The 16,972-nt window shown below is 37.0% G+C and overlaps 1 protein-coding gene across 1 annotated transcript in view; it reads left to right on the top strand.

The window, feature by feature from the left end:
• The first annotated feature begins 11,546 nt into the window (after window positions 1-11,546).
• LOC149578672 (aspartate--tRNA ligase, chloroplastic/mitochondrial-like) overlaps window positions 11,547-16,972 on the top strand; it is a 126,585-nt gene continuing 121,159 nt past the window's right edge. The window contains 2 exon segments of the mRNA XM_089831006.1: window positions 11,547-12,082; window positions 14,306-14,449. Of these exon segments, the coding sequence (XP_089687132.1) occupies window positions 11,720-12,082; window positions 14,306-14,449 (507 nt within the window). The 5' untranslated portion in view covers window positions 11,547-11,719.

Raw genomic sequence — 16,972 nt, 5'->3', positions numbered from 1 at the left:
TAGAAAATAAGGACCATGATGTTGAGCCCCAAGCCATAGAAAATGCAAGGATTCACTGAATGAGAAAGAGTAGGAGGTTGATACACTAGGGGACCCCCGAGAGGAGATCAAGTTGGTAGAAGAATCTTTGGCCCCTACCAAAGAACTAGGTGGATTCCCAATGGACTCTGATCACAAACTTAGTGAAGGAAACAAAGGAGAAGAGGTAAGCCATGTAGGGTAGGAGAAGGAAGATGAAGTTTAGAATCAAAGGCTTCCTTTGGAACCCCCTTTGATTCTCTGGCAAATCCTCCAGCTTCCAATGCCTGAGGAAGAAGTATTTAGACCTAATCAATAACTCTTCCCCATATCATATCTCAAAATTGGAGGAATGGATTAATAGTTGCTCTCAAGACAACAAAGGTAATGGGAGTATGGTTGAAGAAAAATCAAAATCAAGATCATCTTCCATTGTCCCCAGTGACAACTAGAAGTAGGATCAAAACATATGTTGGGTTAAAACCTAAGTCTCCAGGAAGAAAAAGTCTAAGTCAGGCATTGCAAGACGAGGCCAGAAAGAAATTGGCAGATGAGAGCCAAAGAACCATCAAGGAATGTTTTGCAAAAAAGAAATGAAGATCATATCTTGGAACATAAGGGGCCTAGATGGTGCCCACAAACATGAGATAGTCTGGAATATGATTAGAGATCAAAGACCTAATTTTTTATAGATTCGAGAAACAAAGATGAGAAAAGACATGGTAGGAAAATTATCTTTCAGTTGTAATATGAGTAGTGAAGCCACATATTTGGAAGGAGCTGCAGAGGGGGGTTCTAACGATTTACAATAAAAAGGCTTTCCAGATCTTCACTATTCTTAATGAAGGTAATGCTTTTCTTTGTAAGGTTTCCCATGTACATAGTGGTGACTCCTGGTTTATTTTAAATGTGTATGCTCGTAATACTAAAAGGGAAAGAAGGGTTTTTTGGGCCAAGATTCTTGGTGCAATTCAAAACAGTAACATAAATAAAGGTGTTATTATGGGGGATTTCAACACCCCCCTTTCAAATGAAGAAAAATCACGGGGGTTGGCCCCAGATCAAGAAAGAAAATTAGACCTCTCTAAATTTATTAACAATCTGGCCTTTATGGATGTTGATCTTTTGGGGGGACGATTATGTTGGAAATATTCAAGATATAATAGGTTACTGAGAGGGGAGGGGTGAATTAGTAACAATAAAACTTTTAAGTCAATTCAGAATAACCATATACAACATTCACTCATCTAGCCTGTTGCATAAAAGAACTATTAAACATTTAAACCATATATGCACAGAGATTTGGTGACCTAGAAACCTTCCAAAATAGAAAGTAAAACTGGGTTGGGGATGATACCCACAAAGCTTCGTTACTGCAGTATGAAGTTGGTTGGTTAAGGCTTACAATGATCACTTCTGGTGATATGCCCTGTTAGGAGCATAGAGGATTGCTAGATCCACCTTGTTAGAGGATTTACAAACATACTTTACAAGTATGCACTCTGTTAGGAGATTTGAATAAAGACGGTTAAGTCTACCTTGTTAAAGGATTTACAAGAATGATTCACCTATTAGGATGAACCAACAGAACAACTTACAACTTGAATGGATTCTTTATTGTAGATCACCTTCTGTGATTGATGAAATCATTTCTGCTCCTGGTAGACCTTGCTGAGTATTCTTTTGTGCTGATGAATTCGCATATCATATCTTATGTCCCTCCTTTTTGCAATATTCTATCTCTTGTATATCTTCCTTGTATCTATTTATTGAATGATATAATACATTACATATATATATATATACCATTCCAATAATTATTCATGCAAGGTCGGCCAAACACAAGTAAACAAAATATAACTGAGTCGGCCAAATGGTAAAATAAACTCGGGTTCTTCAGACAGACTTGATGACCTTCTGATACGCGGCATCCACTACATTACTCGGCATTGTCATGCACTCGGTAGAGGTAGGGGCTCAGTTCATACTAGTCATACAACGTTGCCTGGAACTCAGTAACCATTGGTGACTCGGTAGATATAGTGTCACTCGGTAGAAACTAACTTCTTCATTAACCTCCTGAGCTCGGTTATCACTGAGTGCTTCCTCACTCGGTTAATACTGAGTGCATCTTTACTCAGTTAACACTCAGTGCATCTTCACTCGGTTAACACTAAGTGCTTCTTCACTCGGTTAGAACTGTGTCTTCAGTGCTCGGTTTGAACTGTGTTGCCATCACTCGGTCTGAACTGTATTACTCGGTTTGAACTGTGTTGCCATCATTCAGGCTTTACTGTATTACTCAGTTTGAACTGTGTTGCCATCATTCGGTCTGAACTATATTACTCGGTGCTCGGTTAGAACTGTGAGTGTTGTCACTAATGGCAAATAACTTTATGCCAACAGATTCACTTGGTCAAACAAGAGAACTAGCGGGGATTGCATCCAGGTTCGTCTAGACAGAGCCCTCATTTCCCCACATTGGATGCAAACCCACATGTGCAGACTTTCTCTTCTTCCTAGAGTTGGGTCAGACCACTCGCCCATCTTGCTTTCATTTAGTCCACTAATGGTTAAACATAATTTCCCTTTCCATTTTGAGAAGATGTGGACTTCCCACCCATATTTGGAAGCTAAGATTTCTTCTTGGTGGAATATAGAGGTGGAAGGTACAACAATGTTTAGGATAGCTCAAAAATTGAAAAATGTGAAAAGAAACATCAAAGTCTGAACAAGATGGATTTCAGGCATATCTTTCAGGAGAAGGATGAGAAGACAGACCAGCTATGAAAGGTCCAGGAAAGGATACAGTAGGAAGTATACAACAATCAGATTAGGAGCGAAGAAATGTCTATCCTATCTGACCTCCACAATATCATTAGCAGGGAATAGTACTTTCGGAAGAAAATATCTAGAGTCAACTGGCTCAAGAGGGGGATCAGAATACTAGGTTTTTCCATCTCTCCACCTCAAAAGAACAAAATTTCAAGTATAAAGAGGGAACAAGCCTCTCTAACAAAGGAAAATGAGATTGCAAATGAAGCAGTGCATTTATTTTCTTCACTTCTCTCTAAGGATTCTTCACTCGCCGAAAGATCAAGAGGATATTTTGACTTCAATCCCCACTCTACTATAGGAACATTCAATATTTTATGCTAAAGGCTATTCCCTCTTTGCATGAAATTTACCAAGCTCTGCTATCTCTCCTTGCAGACAAAGCTCTAGGGCTGAATGGATTTTCGACTTTATTCTTCCAGAAATATCGGGAGGTGGTTAAAGGGGATGTGGTGAAGGCAGTGTAGGAATTTTTTGGGGCTAGAAACCTTTTGAAGGAACTTAATGCTACTTTTTTGGTGTTAATCCCAAAAACCCCAAGGGCTGATTCGATGGACAAGTTCAGACCCATAAACCTATGCAATTCTTTCTATAAAATCATTTCGAAAGTTTTGACCACTAGAATTCTCAGTGTTCTCCATTTGATTATTTCTCCACAACAAATTGGCTTTGTCCCAGGGAGATAGATTTTAGACTTAATAATGATGGTTCATGAAGTGATCCACTCTTTGGAAGGTAGGAAGAGGGAAGGATTCCTACTCAAGTTGGACCTATCTAAAGCCTATGACAGGGTGGACTGGGACTTCTTGAAAGCTATTCTCCAGGATTTTGGATTTGATGCCTAGGTTTGTAAATTAATTCTTCAGATTGTTTCCACCCCCTCTCTGGCTATTTTAATCAATGGAGCTCCCTTAAATTTCTTTTTCCCCTCAAGAGGGCTTAAACAGGGTGATCCCCGATCCCCTTTTCTATTCATTATTATAGCAGAGTGTATTGGGAGGTCAATCCTGAGGAAAAGACAGGATTAGAGCCTGCATGGTATTAAGCCATCATCTAGACAGATTACTTTCACCCATCAGCAATTTGTGGATGACATAATTCTGGGCGGGGAAGCCATGGTTCAAGAGGCTAAGGTGTTAAAATGTTTGTTGGATACTTACATGAGGGGTTCAAGACAGGTTATAAACTGGAAAAAAAGCTCATTCTTTTATATAAACACCCCAATTGAGCGACAAAGAAATATAGCTTGCATCCTGGGATGTGGTGTGGGGTCTCTTCTAGCTAGCTACCTTGGAATGCCATTGGGGTCAAAACCGCTGGAATCTTTCTAGAATGGCATTATTGATAGATTTAACAAGAAGTTGGTAGGATGGAAAGGATCTACCCTTAGTCAAGCAGGTAAATGTACTTTGGTGAAATCAACTCTTCAAAACCTCCCAACTTATGTCCTCAGCCTTTTCAAGATCCCGACTAAACATGCTGATAGAATGAAGAAAATCCAGAGGGACATTTTGTGGACAAGGGTTGAAGAAAACAAGAGATATCATTTAGTGGTGTGGGACAATGTTTGCTTGCCTAAAAGCTATGGTGGTCTAGGCATTATAAAATTAGACACCTCAACAATGCTCTACTAGCAAAGCACATATGGCACATTTTTCAATATTCTGGAGAATGGCGGGATATCATGGTGGAAAAATATTTGAGAAGGCATTCCCTCAGCTTCATATTTAGTGAAGTTGATCTTCCATATGGATCTTTTATCTAGAATGGGATCCTTAAGGAAAAACCTTTGGCTAAACCAAAGGCAAAGTGGAAAGTAAGCAATGGGGAAAGTATCTTATTCTGGCAGGATAACTAGTTTAGCTAGGGACCCCTCATAGGTCACCCTAACTATGAGAGATGGGCTGATTTATGTATAAGAAGATTTGGCTTGAAAGTTAGTGACTAGAAAGCTGATCAAGGATGGAAAGACCTATCCATAGTTTCCCAAGATCTTAAACCACTATGACAATCCTGAATGCCATGATCCTTAATAACAAGAGGGATGGAATCATATGGGGAGACAATTCTAATGGGTTATATTCAGTTGCATCAGGCTATTTATCACTGTGGAATAGGATGGACAAACCTATCTGGGAAAAGGCTTGGATGACTAGCCTCACTCTAAAAATCAACATATTCTTTTGGTTGCTTCTTCAAGAAAAAATTATCACCTTGGATAATCGATTAAGAGGGTTCAAATTATCCCAAATAGGTGTAGCCTTTGCAAGAATGATTTGGAGTCAACCAACCACCTTTTTATTCATTGCCCCTACTCCTTAGAGGTATGGGATCTTATGACCAGGGGCTATGGAGTTAGTTGGTGTAAACCAGCCAACATCCAAGAATTCTTTGGACAATGGACTAGCATGTACAAAGGAATGAAGACACAGATGATATGCTCCTGGTCCCTTCCACATTTCAGTTGGGGAATATGGAAAGAGAGAAACAATCATATTTTTAGAGATAGGGAAGCCCCTGTTCTATTATTGTAGATAAAATTGTTACCACCATGAAGGAGAACTTTTCCATTAGAAAGGGGGGAGACATTAAAGAAGGAGGAAACAACATAGAAAAGAAAAAGGACAGGGAGAGGAAAAGACAGGAAGCTATGTGGCTTTTCCCCCTGAAGAATGGTATAAAGCCAATTTTGATGGGGCAACCAAAGGGAATCTTGACACTGCTGGCTATGGAGGAATAATCATAAATGGTCATGGAAAGGGAGTTGCGGCTTTTTCTTATCCCTTATGGATTCAAACGAATCACTTTGCGGAGGCCAGTGCGGCTTGTCATATTGTTAAATTGGCTCTGACTACTAGAATTGAGAACCTTTGGTTGGAGGGAGACTCTTTAAATATAATAAATTGTTTAAAAGGTTGCTCTAAGCCCTCCTAGACCATTGCAAACGTGGTGGAGGGGATTCGATTAGACTTGGGCAAATTCAAAAGGGTCCACATCAACCATGTGTACAGAGAGGCCAACTCAATCGCGGACTAGTTTACGAATGAGGTGGTAGTTAAAAACACGGTGACGATGTGGCACAATGGGGATATCTTTCTGGGAATCATGAAAGATATTATAATGTTGGAACGTATCCAGGGAAGTACGAAGGAAATCTTACATTAATTATGGAAATATATGTAACAATGCAAGTAAGACAAGATGTTAATGAAAATCATGGGAAGGTAATATCTCTCCATCATTTCATGTACTTGTGGCACATTTTATGGGTCACTTTGTCTATCCCCATTAAAATTGCCAAAGGTAAGAAAGATTTAGGGATACAAAAATTGCAGGAAGTTGAAGTCTATGAGTGCAAGATTTTTGAACAAGAATTCAAGATGGTTGGGGAGAGGAGCAAGAAGGAGCCAACCGGGGAGGCAGAAAAATGGAGGAAAAGAATGAAGGTCTAGAATAAGCTGGAAAAGGGTGGCATAGCGAGCTACATTGAGAAACTCCACAGCTTTGATAAGGAGATCACCAAGCTCATGGTGAATACCTGGAAGGATGAGCATGTAAAAATTGATGGGGTTTCTCATCAAATCAATGTGGAAATGATAGCTCAGATCATGAAGATACCCATGGAGGGGATAAATTTTTACAGGGATAAGAAAATGTCCGCTAATGTAGTTAAAGATTTTGTGAAGAATGAGGAAGAAAGGAAGCAATTTGTGAAGGTTGAGACATACTACAAAATGGAGTCGATAAAAAGGTTGTGGAGGTATGTTTTAAGGGTAGTTATTGAATATATTTCTTTGGACACTAGATTTGATAGGGTCAGAACACACCACTTCATTCTATTAAATCATTTTAGGCATGGCACAATAATTTCCTTTCCTTTTTATCTGTTTACTTTGATGAGTAAGGGCATTGAGGGTTTTAAGAAGAAACCCAATGCAAAACCAACCCTACATAAGGGTTTGCTCTTGTTGGTCTATGAATATCTTAAGACTCAAACGATGGGGAAATCTTTAGGCCATTCTGGGAATGATTAAGAGGCCACTGGGAGCTCGAACTATTCTGATTTTGATGAAGTTCAAAGTCTAAGCTTGGAAGATGAGGATAACACCTCCTTGAAAGGCAAGAAGCCTAAGAGAGGGGAGAAAATTTCTCCTCCAACTAGCACTATTCCTATCAGAAAGAGCCCTCGAGGTTTAACCCCCAATCCAGTGAAATAGGAGGAAGAGGAGTATAATGAAGAGGAAGAGGAAATGGAGTCAAAGGAAGAGAAGAAGGGGGAAGACAGTGAGAAGATGGGGGAAGATATTTCTATTCTATTAGGGAACCCCAAAAAGAGAAAGGCTGAGGAGGAGTTGCAGCCAGAAGAGAGAAAAGATCAGAGCCCTAAGGCTTCGGGACCCTTCCCTTCTATCTCTCCATCTCAGGAGATTAAGGAAACTGTGGTGGAAGATAGTGGGGAGATAATTATGAAAGATAGAAGGAGGTCATGGAGAAATTTCAACACTCAAATGATGAAGATGGGGATTGTTAGGGAGAAAGTGAACCTGCAAGTCATGGAAGACATAGAAGGAAAAACCCATTTCGATGAACTCATTGATCCTGGTCTGGTTGCAATTTTAGATAATGCAAGAGAAATAGGGCTCAATTTGCTCAATAATGCCAAAAACACCATGATAGATAATTTTCACTCTATCAAGTGGTCGTTCCATGAGATTGAGGTCCTTAAGGAGAAAAGGAGCCATGAGGAAGGCCAGAGGATGAGCAGCCACCTGTTAGGATTAAACCACAGACATAAATAACAATTACATGCAAATATAACCAATAAAAAAAAATAATAGATCACACGAAAAAAACACAAGACACCAAGATTTAACGTTGTTCACCCGCTCCCTGGGCTACGTCCACCAAACAACAAGTTTGATATTATTACGATCCAGTTATTATAACCTGATTACAATCTGTAATCCCTTACAACTCAATACTGTCGTAAGAACCAATTTCGCATCACAACTATGAAACAATCCCTAACCCTAAGCTCTTTTATACAATGTATTTTACTGCTTTAGGGTTATAATAAATAATTGCATGTCCACCCAAAATCTCGATAAAATAGGGCCCAAAAATTATTTTCCGATGCGATGCCCCGAGCCCCAAAGAATTTATGAAGTATGTACAATACTTTCCTAGTTAGTCACCACAATCTAACAATCTCCCACTTGGGGACTGATTAGGCTCCACACTAAACAACACAACCAGGGTCATCTTGTCAGCTAGGAGGATCGTCTCTCAAAGGTTGAGAAAAGGGTGCAAAAGATGGGGATATTGAACCAAAACCTAGCTAATCAGGTGATTGCTACCCTAAACATTCTGAATGAGAACATCAATAGTCTGGGCGAATCGTTGAAAAATGTAGGAATCGGTGGGGATAAGGAAGAAAAGGCCAGTTTGGACCTCAGGCAAATTGAGGGAGAAATGAAAGAGACCAGGGGCCAGGTGGAACGAACTAACGATCCAAACTAGGAACGTGTGGGTGTGGAGATCTAGAGCACCAACGAGGAAGCATAAAATATGCAGGATCCAAATAGTGAGAAAAAATTGCTAGTGGTCTTATTTTTTGCTTCGTATTATCTTTAGTTTAGAGTTTCTAGCTTTTGTCTTCTGGCCGCGAGCCTGTCTTTTGTTATGGCTTTTTATATGCAGTTGCATAAGGTCTAGACTCTATTTAAAATTATTATTTTAGATATTATGTAAAAACTCTCGAGTTTCAGGATCCCTCTAAAACCTATTTTTCTTAATAAAAAACCAAAGATATTGTTACAAGATATATTACTATAATAGTGAGGGTTATGTGACTACAATCGCCATTCACATAGTGTACTAAATGATAGTGTAAGGTGATTTTTTTTCATTTGTGTGTGTTATGAGGTTGTAACCATTGGATGACCTAGATAAGACCAATATTTTAGAGTACTAATTTAAGTTTGGGTGTTATATTGTTTTTTTGGATTTCATGTTTTTTTATTGGCTTTTATGTTTTTAAATCAACTACTTGAAACAAAGAATATGGATGAACACATTAAGATTTTAAAGAATGATATTGCTACTTACAACATCCTATATTAGGTTTTCTTAAATAATTTCCAAGGGGAGATGCAGTAAAGGGAAATGTGTCCTTATGATTTGGTTTGGAGGTATAAGAATAAAGTCATTTTCTTAGTGGAAAAACACCAATGCTATATTGAAGCTGTAAAACCAAGAAAATTTGAGTGTTGGGATCTCCCCTATGAGGTCACATCATAGGATGTAAAGAAGAATATTAGATGACAAAGAAATGTTTGGACCTACAAAGTAAGTGATGAACATGGTGGTTAAGAATAAGGAGGAAAAAAGGCATGAGAAGATGATGGAGAATTTGTTCAAAATGGTGGACTTTCCCTATATTTAGAAACATTTGGTTTGGCTCCTATAGAAGAAAGAAGTTTTGAACAAGCTTGAAGAAGATATACTAGGTCTTCTTCTATCTCTTTGTCTATGATAAAAACAAGTTCCTCTAAAACCCATGCAAAGGAAAAATTGGTTAAGAAGATGACACCTAGGCCTTTACACAAAGAAAAATGGATAAATCAATTCCCAAACAAGTAATAATAGAAGACTGGGTTAGTAATAGTGATGATGAAAAAGAAAAATGAAATCTTGCATGAAAAAAGATTAATTGAATAAAGGAAGAATTAAAAGAAGATGAAGATAAGGATGTGGAACCTATAATGAGAAATATAAGGACCAAAATCTCTTTAGTAGAGACATCTGCCAAAAAAGAGAAGGGAAAGGAAATGAAGAAGAAAAACTTTTGATGTTATTTATTTCTAATTATTTGAATACAAGAACATATGAATGTGCAAAATGAAGTGTGGAGACGTATCTAAAGAATAACACTATATATCTAAGATACATCTAGCATTGGTTACTTAAACAAAGCCATATTTAACTTTGATTAAGACTAAAGGCAACATAAATAAATGTGATCTCAAATTAAGAAGGGTTTATGAAATAAAGTTTTTGATGATGTCCATGAGAGCAAGTAATCTATAAGACCACTTGAATAAAATCGTCCTTAATTCATCTTCATGTTCTTTTCCATATCAAACCTTCTATTGTTGATTTTCACAAGGAAGCTGGCCACCTATGTCAAATAGTTAATGCTCATTTTAAACTTTCAACATCTTTTTGTACCAAGTACACATCCTTGTAAGTTGTAGATTCCATGATGAAGTGCCATTCCATTTCCACTACACCCTTATTGCCAAATGTGCACGTGCTCGCTTCCCAAGTTTTCTTGGTGCTTCTTCCACCTAATGGACACCTAAGATGATACAATCTCTTCCTCACTTATGTAACTAACAACCTTGCTTTCTTTTTAATAACAACCCCTAAATATGTCTCTTGACCATGTTCCTTATCTTGTTAAGTTCTTTGATGTACTAGGTTTCTTTTTTGCTTAAATTGTTTTATCCATATGGTAATTTTAAAATTTTAGTCACATATCTTCTTATTTCTTCATTAGGGTTAGGAAAATCTCAAGTTGATGCCCCACTTGTTCATCCATATGTTGTTTTGCTTTATCCAAGTTTTCTTCCAATGGTTTAAAGTGAGCCTCCTCAACATCCATTTTGGGTTAAAACAATTTACTAACCAAGTTATTGCCAATGCTTTCAAAGGAAAAGTGCCTACTACAACCAAAAGAATTTCGTATGGAATCATGTATTTAACTTTGAGATTGCTTGTGATTAGATATTTTTTAAGTCTTTTAATTTGTCTCCAATTGCATTTTGACATAATAGTTCCTCACACTTCACAACCATTAAGGAAAACCGATGTGACTAGTAAGCCAAAAAAGGTTTTCTTAGTTTTCTAATCCCAAAGTTTCACTTTCTAGCACCTATTTTGAAGTAGGTAAGAGGCCGTCCAACATATCTTTATTCTCTTTTTTCTAGAAGTTTCCTAACTTAGCTAGTAATGGAAGTAGATTTCAAGATATTTGTATTCTTTTACTATTTCTAGTGGTTTGCCCTAAAAAAGAAAGATGGGTTGGTTATCTTTTATATTTGGTGAGAAAATTATTATTTTTGGTCATGGTGATATTCATTTGCACCCAACCTCCTAACAAAAGTTTTCTAAGCCTTTAAATGTTCCCTCAACCCATGAGATGTTTTTGAAATTAAGATAATATCATCAACATATAAAAGTAGCTTCACCATATACCCTACCAATTTGATACCTTTCCTATCTCTCTAGATTAACCATGCTTCTAACTTATCGATATACATTCCAAATAATGTGGAAGATAATGGTCAGCTCCATTTGACTCTTTGTCACGCTTAAACATACATATATTCTAATTTTAAGGTTGAAACTTCTCCCAAAGTCATCAATAACTCTTCTATGTATATTTGGGATGCTAAATTCTCCCTTCCTCTTCCATAGTTTGTTCTTAAATACCATAACAAAAGGTTCTAGCTTTTCAAATCTTTAGCAATAAAGATTTCTCACCTTAATTTTGGATGGTAGTGGTTACAGTGCAACTTATATGCACCCAAACAAATGATAGTCTTCAAGTTTTTAAAATACAAATGAAATACACTCAAACAAAGATGCATAAAAGTTACACCGTGGACAATGCCGCCTAGTCCCATTTGGTAATAGTTTTGAAATTCCTATCCGCTGGCGGCCGCGGCACGAGATGAGGCGTGGAAGCATCGTCTTATTTAACCCTGTTCTCTGAAGCAGAAGTCTCATTTTATAATTGATTAAGTTGTAAATCGTTAATTTTTTTATTTCGGGAAGGGGGCGGAGAGTAGAGGGAGTTAAGATGGCGATGGCTATTGCAATCGCGGGGAGAGTAGCTCTGATACCATCAGTACCATCAACTTCGTTATTGTGCTTCCACAGCATTACACGCCGATTTCCAATCCCAGTTTCTCCTTTGAGGACGAGGAGGAGGATGAGGTCGTGCTGGTATAAAGCAGGAACGGAGAGGGAGATGGACGTGGGCATCGAAAAGGAGATTGAGAAAGAGATGGGAATGGAATGGGTAAGCAGAAAAGAGGGGTGCGGGGAATTGAAGGGAGAAGATATAGGCAAGCGAGTCAGGCTCTGCGGATGGGTTGCTCTTCACCGCCTTCACTCTTCACTCACGTTTTTCAATTTGAGGGATCATACCGGAATAGTACAGGTTTCACCACAGAAACTCTACTGGATGTTTTCTATTTATACAAGCTAAATGTTATGGAGCACGTCCCAACATTGCATTACATTACCAGGGAATTAGATTTGGCCGTTCAAGCATCCAACTGAATGACATATCCAGTTTTCTAAACTTGCTCGATTATTCTTGTCTAGTACTATCTAGTATTTTTAGTAACTTTTCATTTGGATTTCACTTGCTTTACTTGGCGTAAACACAAACTGGAGTAATCCTAAGCCAGCAGTACTATGCTCCATTTGAATTTTAGATGGCCAAACGGGTTTGGTCATTCAAACATTCAAGTGATAAGTGTCGATAATTAAAATTCTATCCAACTATTCTAGTCTAGTCGAATCCAGTGTTCTCCTTAACTCCTCAAATGGGTTTTGGTTGCTTTACTTTGCCCAAACACAAACCAAACCCATGCCAATACTCAAGCTCGCAGCTTTTTATTCCATTTGAATTTTAGTTGGAGATATGGACACTAGCTTATAGGCGTTACTTTGCTAAAAAGTTTTTAATAATTGCTACCAGACAATGTAATAGCAGTCTCCTTCATAATTTTGTAACAACTACTCAACCATACAATAGGTAGCATGGTGTCATTGAAGGTTAGACAGCAGAGTCTTCAAAGTTCCCAATTTTGAACCTTGATTCTCGATGGCCAACTATGTTTACCCGGTTAGATATTAGATCTTGAAAAGGTAATTGAACAAGTCACATGTTAATTGGCTATTTAGGATAACACAGCTCGTAAGAACAAGTAGTCCAGCAATGCTCTTTAGCGATGCAATGAAGGGGGTTTGATCATACTTATACTGCTGTCAGGGATGGGAAAACGTTGGAAAGGGGACAGGTTTTCCAGACGGGGGACAAAGGGGTCTCAATTTAGGGACAACCAGTTGTATATGCTATATATTATACATATGGTACTTAAAATGGTAGTTATGAAAAGATGTATAAGACTATTAAAAAATAAAATTCCAAATACTAGATAATTAAATAGTAAATACTTGAATATCGGACAATGAACATTGAAGTTTTCTAGCTCTTCACCTGTCTTCCTCTTGCTGTAGCAATCAATTAGAAATAAAAATGTGAAAACAAATTAAGATTAGAGGCCTTTTAAAAGAATGAAAGACCATAAAGATGGGCCCCGCGTAGCCTTAGACTTTGAATAGAACCAAAGAAACAATTAAAAAATATGTTTTTTTTAAAATATAAAAAACACTCTTTTTATGTTGCCACAGCCCCAGGAGCTCGAGGGACACATTGGTGTCTCCCTCAGCATTCCCAGGACGCTGGTGGTGGGAGGAAAAAATGGTGGCACCATTGGGTATGCTGGAATGCTGTCCCCAAGTCTTGGGTGCATCTTCGTTCCAGGAAGGCTCGGGATTCAGGGGAGGATGCGTCCCCGGGATACACTGGTTTTGACACACTTTGATACTGTTGGATCTGATGTTTGCTTTCTGGGCTTTGAATTGATGTTTGAGACTTTTTGGATTGCTTTTCTATGGAAGTTAGATTCAAAATAATGATTCTAGAGAAGAAAATATTTGAGGGTTTGCATTGATGCTTGCATGACTCTGTTTTTCTAAGTTTCAGATAGGACTAAATCATTTGGGAGTATTTTAGGCTGATACATGTTAGTAATTTATATGAATTGTTGAGTAATGTCTTATTCTATGGATACTATCAAGAATTATAATGCATTCTAAGTAAAAATCTTTGCTGCAATCCTATCAATGTAAAGTATATGTTTACATTGATTAATATTTAGAGGTACTTTACATTGGTAACAAGGGGTGAAGCATAATAACGCGAGGGTAAAAAATCTTATATTTAATCTTTTAAATGTGACAGTGATTTACATGTTAATTTTTAATAGTAGTCAATTTAGACAATATACTGTCAGAATAAGTAACGAAAATTGTTATATTCATGTAAATAATAAGTAAAATAGTTCCAAAGTAAAACAAAATAACTTATAAGAAATAAAATAGCTCCATATCTTTTGATATTTTTAGACTAGTGTATTTCAGATATCGAAAATAGTTTATTAGATCCTTTTGTTTTGTATTTGAAATTCAAGTAATGTTTTTGCAAACTTTAATGTCATTTTTGATCTGCTGCAAAGAGACTTATTTCATTTGAGAAGTATGCTGTGCCAAACTCATATAATGTATTGATGAAGATTGGTGATTATTGTAGATTACAACCTTGCCTGAGGAATTTCCTGAGGCATATTCAATTGCAAAGAAGTTGAGATTGGAATCCGTAGTTTCTGTTGAAGGACTTGTAAGGTCTCGACCAAAGGAAGCCTTGAATCCCAAGATGAAAACCGGTATGATTGAGGTGTGTTATTCAAATAATTAACTCTTTGTCTCTTTTCAATATAAATTTAGTATATTGAACTATACAGGTAACTTTTATTTCTTTTCAATGTGTCACATTTTTTATTATTTAAATACAGCTTTTGAAACAAAACACCTCAAATCTAAATATATAGAATTTGAATTACAGTCTAAAATCTGAATATTTGAAAGAGTTATAGCACTACGTTAAACAAGGTGAAAATTTTCTACAGTGATGGAATATGTGTCTCTATACAAGGTGAACATGGAGCAATTCTATATTTTTAGGGTTTTTTATCTATCATTAGATTTCAGGATATGTTATTGTTTGCACAATAGCTTAAGAGGGTCCATCACTACCTAGAGAAGCAATTACTTATCAAAGCCAAAGGTGTTTGGTGCTTTAACTTAGGTTTGCATTTACTTTCAAATGGCACGGTCTACAATTGACTCCCAAGAACAGCAAATTGATTACTACTTTACTTTGTGTGCTCCATACATCTTGTATAATTTATTTTTGCAGACTAGTAACAAGACAATATGAGACATGATGTAGTATTAAATACAATCCTGAGTATATTCAACATGTAAACAGAAACTTAGATCATGTGACATAAGCCCTTTTTGTTTGTTTGTGTTTTCTGTTTTGTTTGTTTTATAGAAGAAGACTGCATATTGTGTATTTATTTTATGTATGTAGGTATCTATGCATGGACACACACACATATTGTGTTAGTAATGAACTGAAATAATTTTTCACATACAATATTTTGAAAGTACCCACAATGAGCAGTAAACTGAAAGGACAATACATTATAAAAAATAAAGATCAAATACAATATCTTTCAAGTACAATCAATCAACAGTAAACTGAAACTACAGTATATAATCAAAACTAAAGATACCCAGTTGATGAAACAGCAGTACAATGCAAAATCAGGCATATTCATTGGTTGATTAGAAATACAATGAATAACAGCAACAGACCTAAAAATTTATCTCATAAACCCTAGATGCCACCTCTAAGAATGAACTCCAAATGATGCAAATTGGATATCACCGCACTGCCAAATGGTAGGTGCCCACAATACTTGAACAAATCTGCCCAAATATAAAGCACCACAACCAGGAATCTCAAATCCCCTCAATCAGACTATACGGTCAGCCACAAAGAATACAACCAGCAATAGAGAATGGTACGACCAAGATAACAAGGTGCACACAGCAATAAATTCTTCAATCTACCCCAAATCTCCCTCTCATAAATCTGCTGTGGATGTACTCTGTAAAAAACTGAAGATATCAAATTGACAATGAAGCCTAGCTGTGATCTCTGAATGAAAGAACCAATAAAACCTCCAAATTAGATCTTTCACCAACCCTGAAGACCTTCCTTGCTTTTGTCCTGACAAGGCCATAGGATGAACAAGTTAACCAATAAATGTATTCTTCAAAATATCAAAACCAAGCATAAGAGAATGAGCTCCAAAGATCTCTCTTATAGCCCTCTAAATTCCATGCCCAACTAGGTCACTTTTTCAATTTTATTAAAACTCTTCTAGTTTCCCAAAAATTGCACCACCCTCCTCCCTCCCTGCCCCCCTGCCCCCCTCCAATAGAGTTTCTTGTATAATATTAGCACTTTTATTTATCACTCGAGTGTCCATGTAGTATTTATTAAATAAATCATATAAAATAGAGTAAATTATAAAGGTTAACTTTATAACTTAATCATTATTTAATTCAAATACATTGGTCCCCGTTAAAACTTGAGATATCAATATCCAATGTGTCCATTGACACATCCAAAAAGAGAAATACTGACAACTAACTTAGTCAGCGCTGGCTACTAACTTACTAAAAATAATTAGTATGGTAAAAACTGCGCAAAAATACCTCAGAAAAGGGCTTTCTGCAAGTATCAATATCTTGAGCTCAATGGAACACCTGTCACTGCCAGAAGTCGGATCAAACTGTTATCATAAGTCTCCTAACTGTAACTCATTAGCCTACAAGAACCAACTGTACAGACTAACAATCCATCATGCTGAAGTGCTTAGGAAGAGGATATTACAGTCCACCCTCCCCAAAATTGCTTGTTTCCAAGCAATTCCAACTCTGAATATTGTAATATCTATTCATTTTCCTACGTTTCATCATTTATTGATCAGCTCTTCCATTTGACCAAGTTCTCTTTTATGATCTACTTCCATAGAGCACACTCTTTGTAATCTATAATAGCATTTATAATCAAGACTAACTTCCCCTCTTCATCCAATGATGGTAAATCCGATGAGGAAACTACATTATGTTTGAGTGCCTTTTTGAGCCTAGACACATGAAACCATTATATGCTCTGTTGTTAGCTAGTAACTCTAGCTCATAAGCTACTTCTCCAATCCTCTTCAAAACTCTAAAAGGAACATAAAACCCGGGCTTAAACTTCTTTGACCCACTCTTCTTGAGAGTGGTCTGTTTGTATGACTCTCATCCACCTCAAAATTGTGCTTTATATGATGCTGAG

Source organism: Cupressus sempervirens, chromosome 1, assembly GCF_028749045.1.
Source record: "Cupressus sempervirens isolate cs-2001-9-10 chromosome 1, ASM2874904v1, whole genome shotgun sequence".
NCBI lineage: Eukaryota > Viridiplantae > Streptophyta > Pinopsida > Cupressales > Cupressaceae > Cupressus > Cupressus sempervirens.
This window is presented reverse-complemented; position numbering and strand designations above follow the sequence as displayed.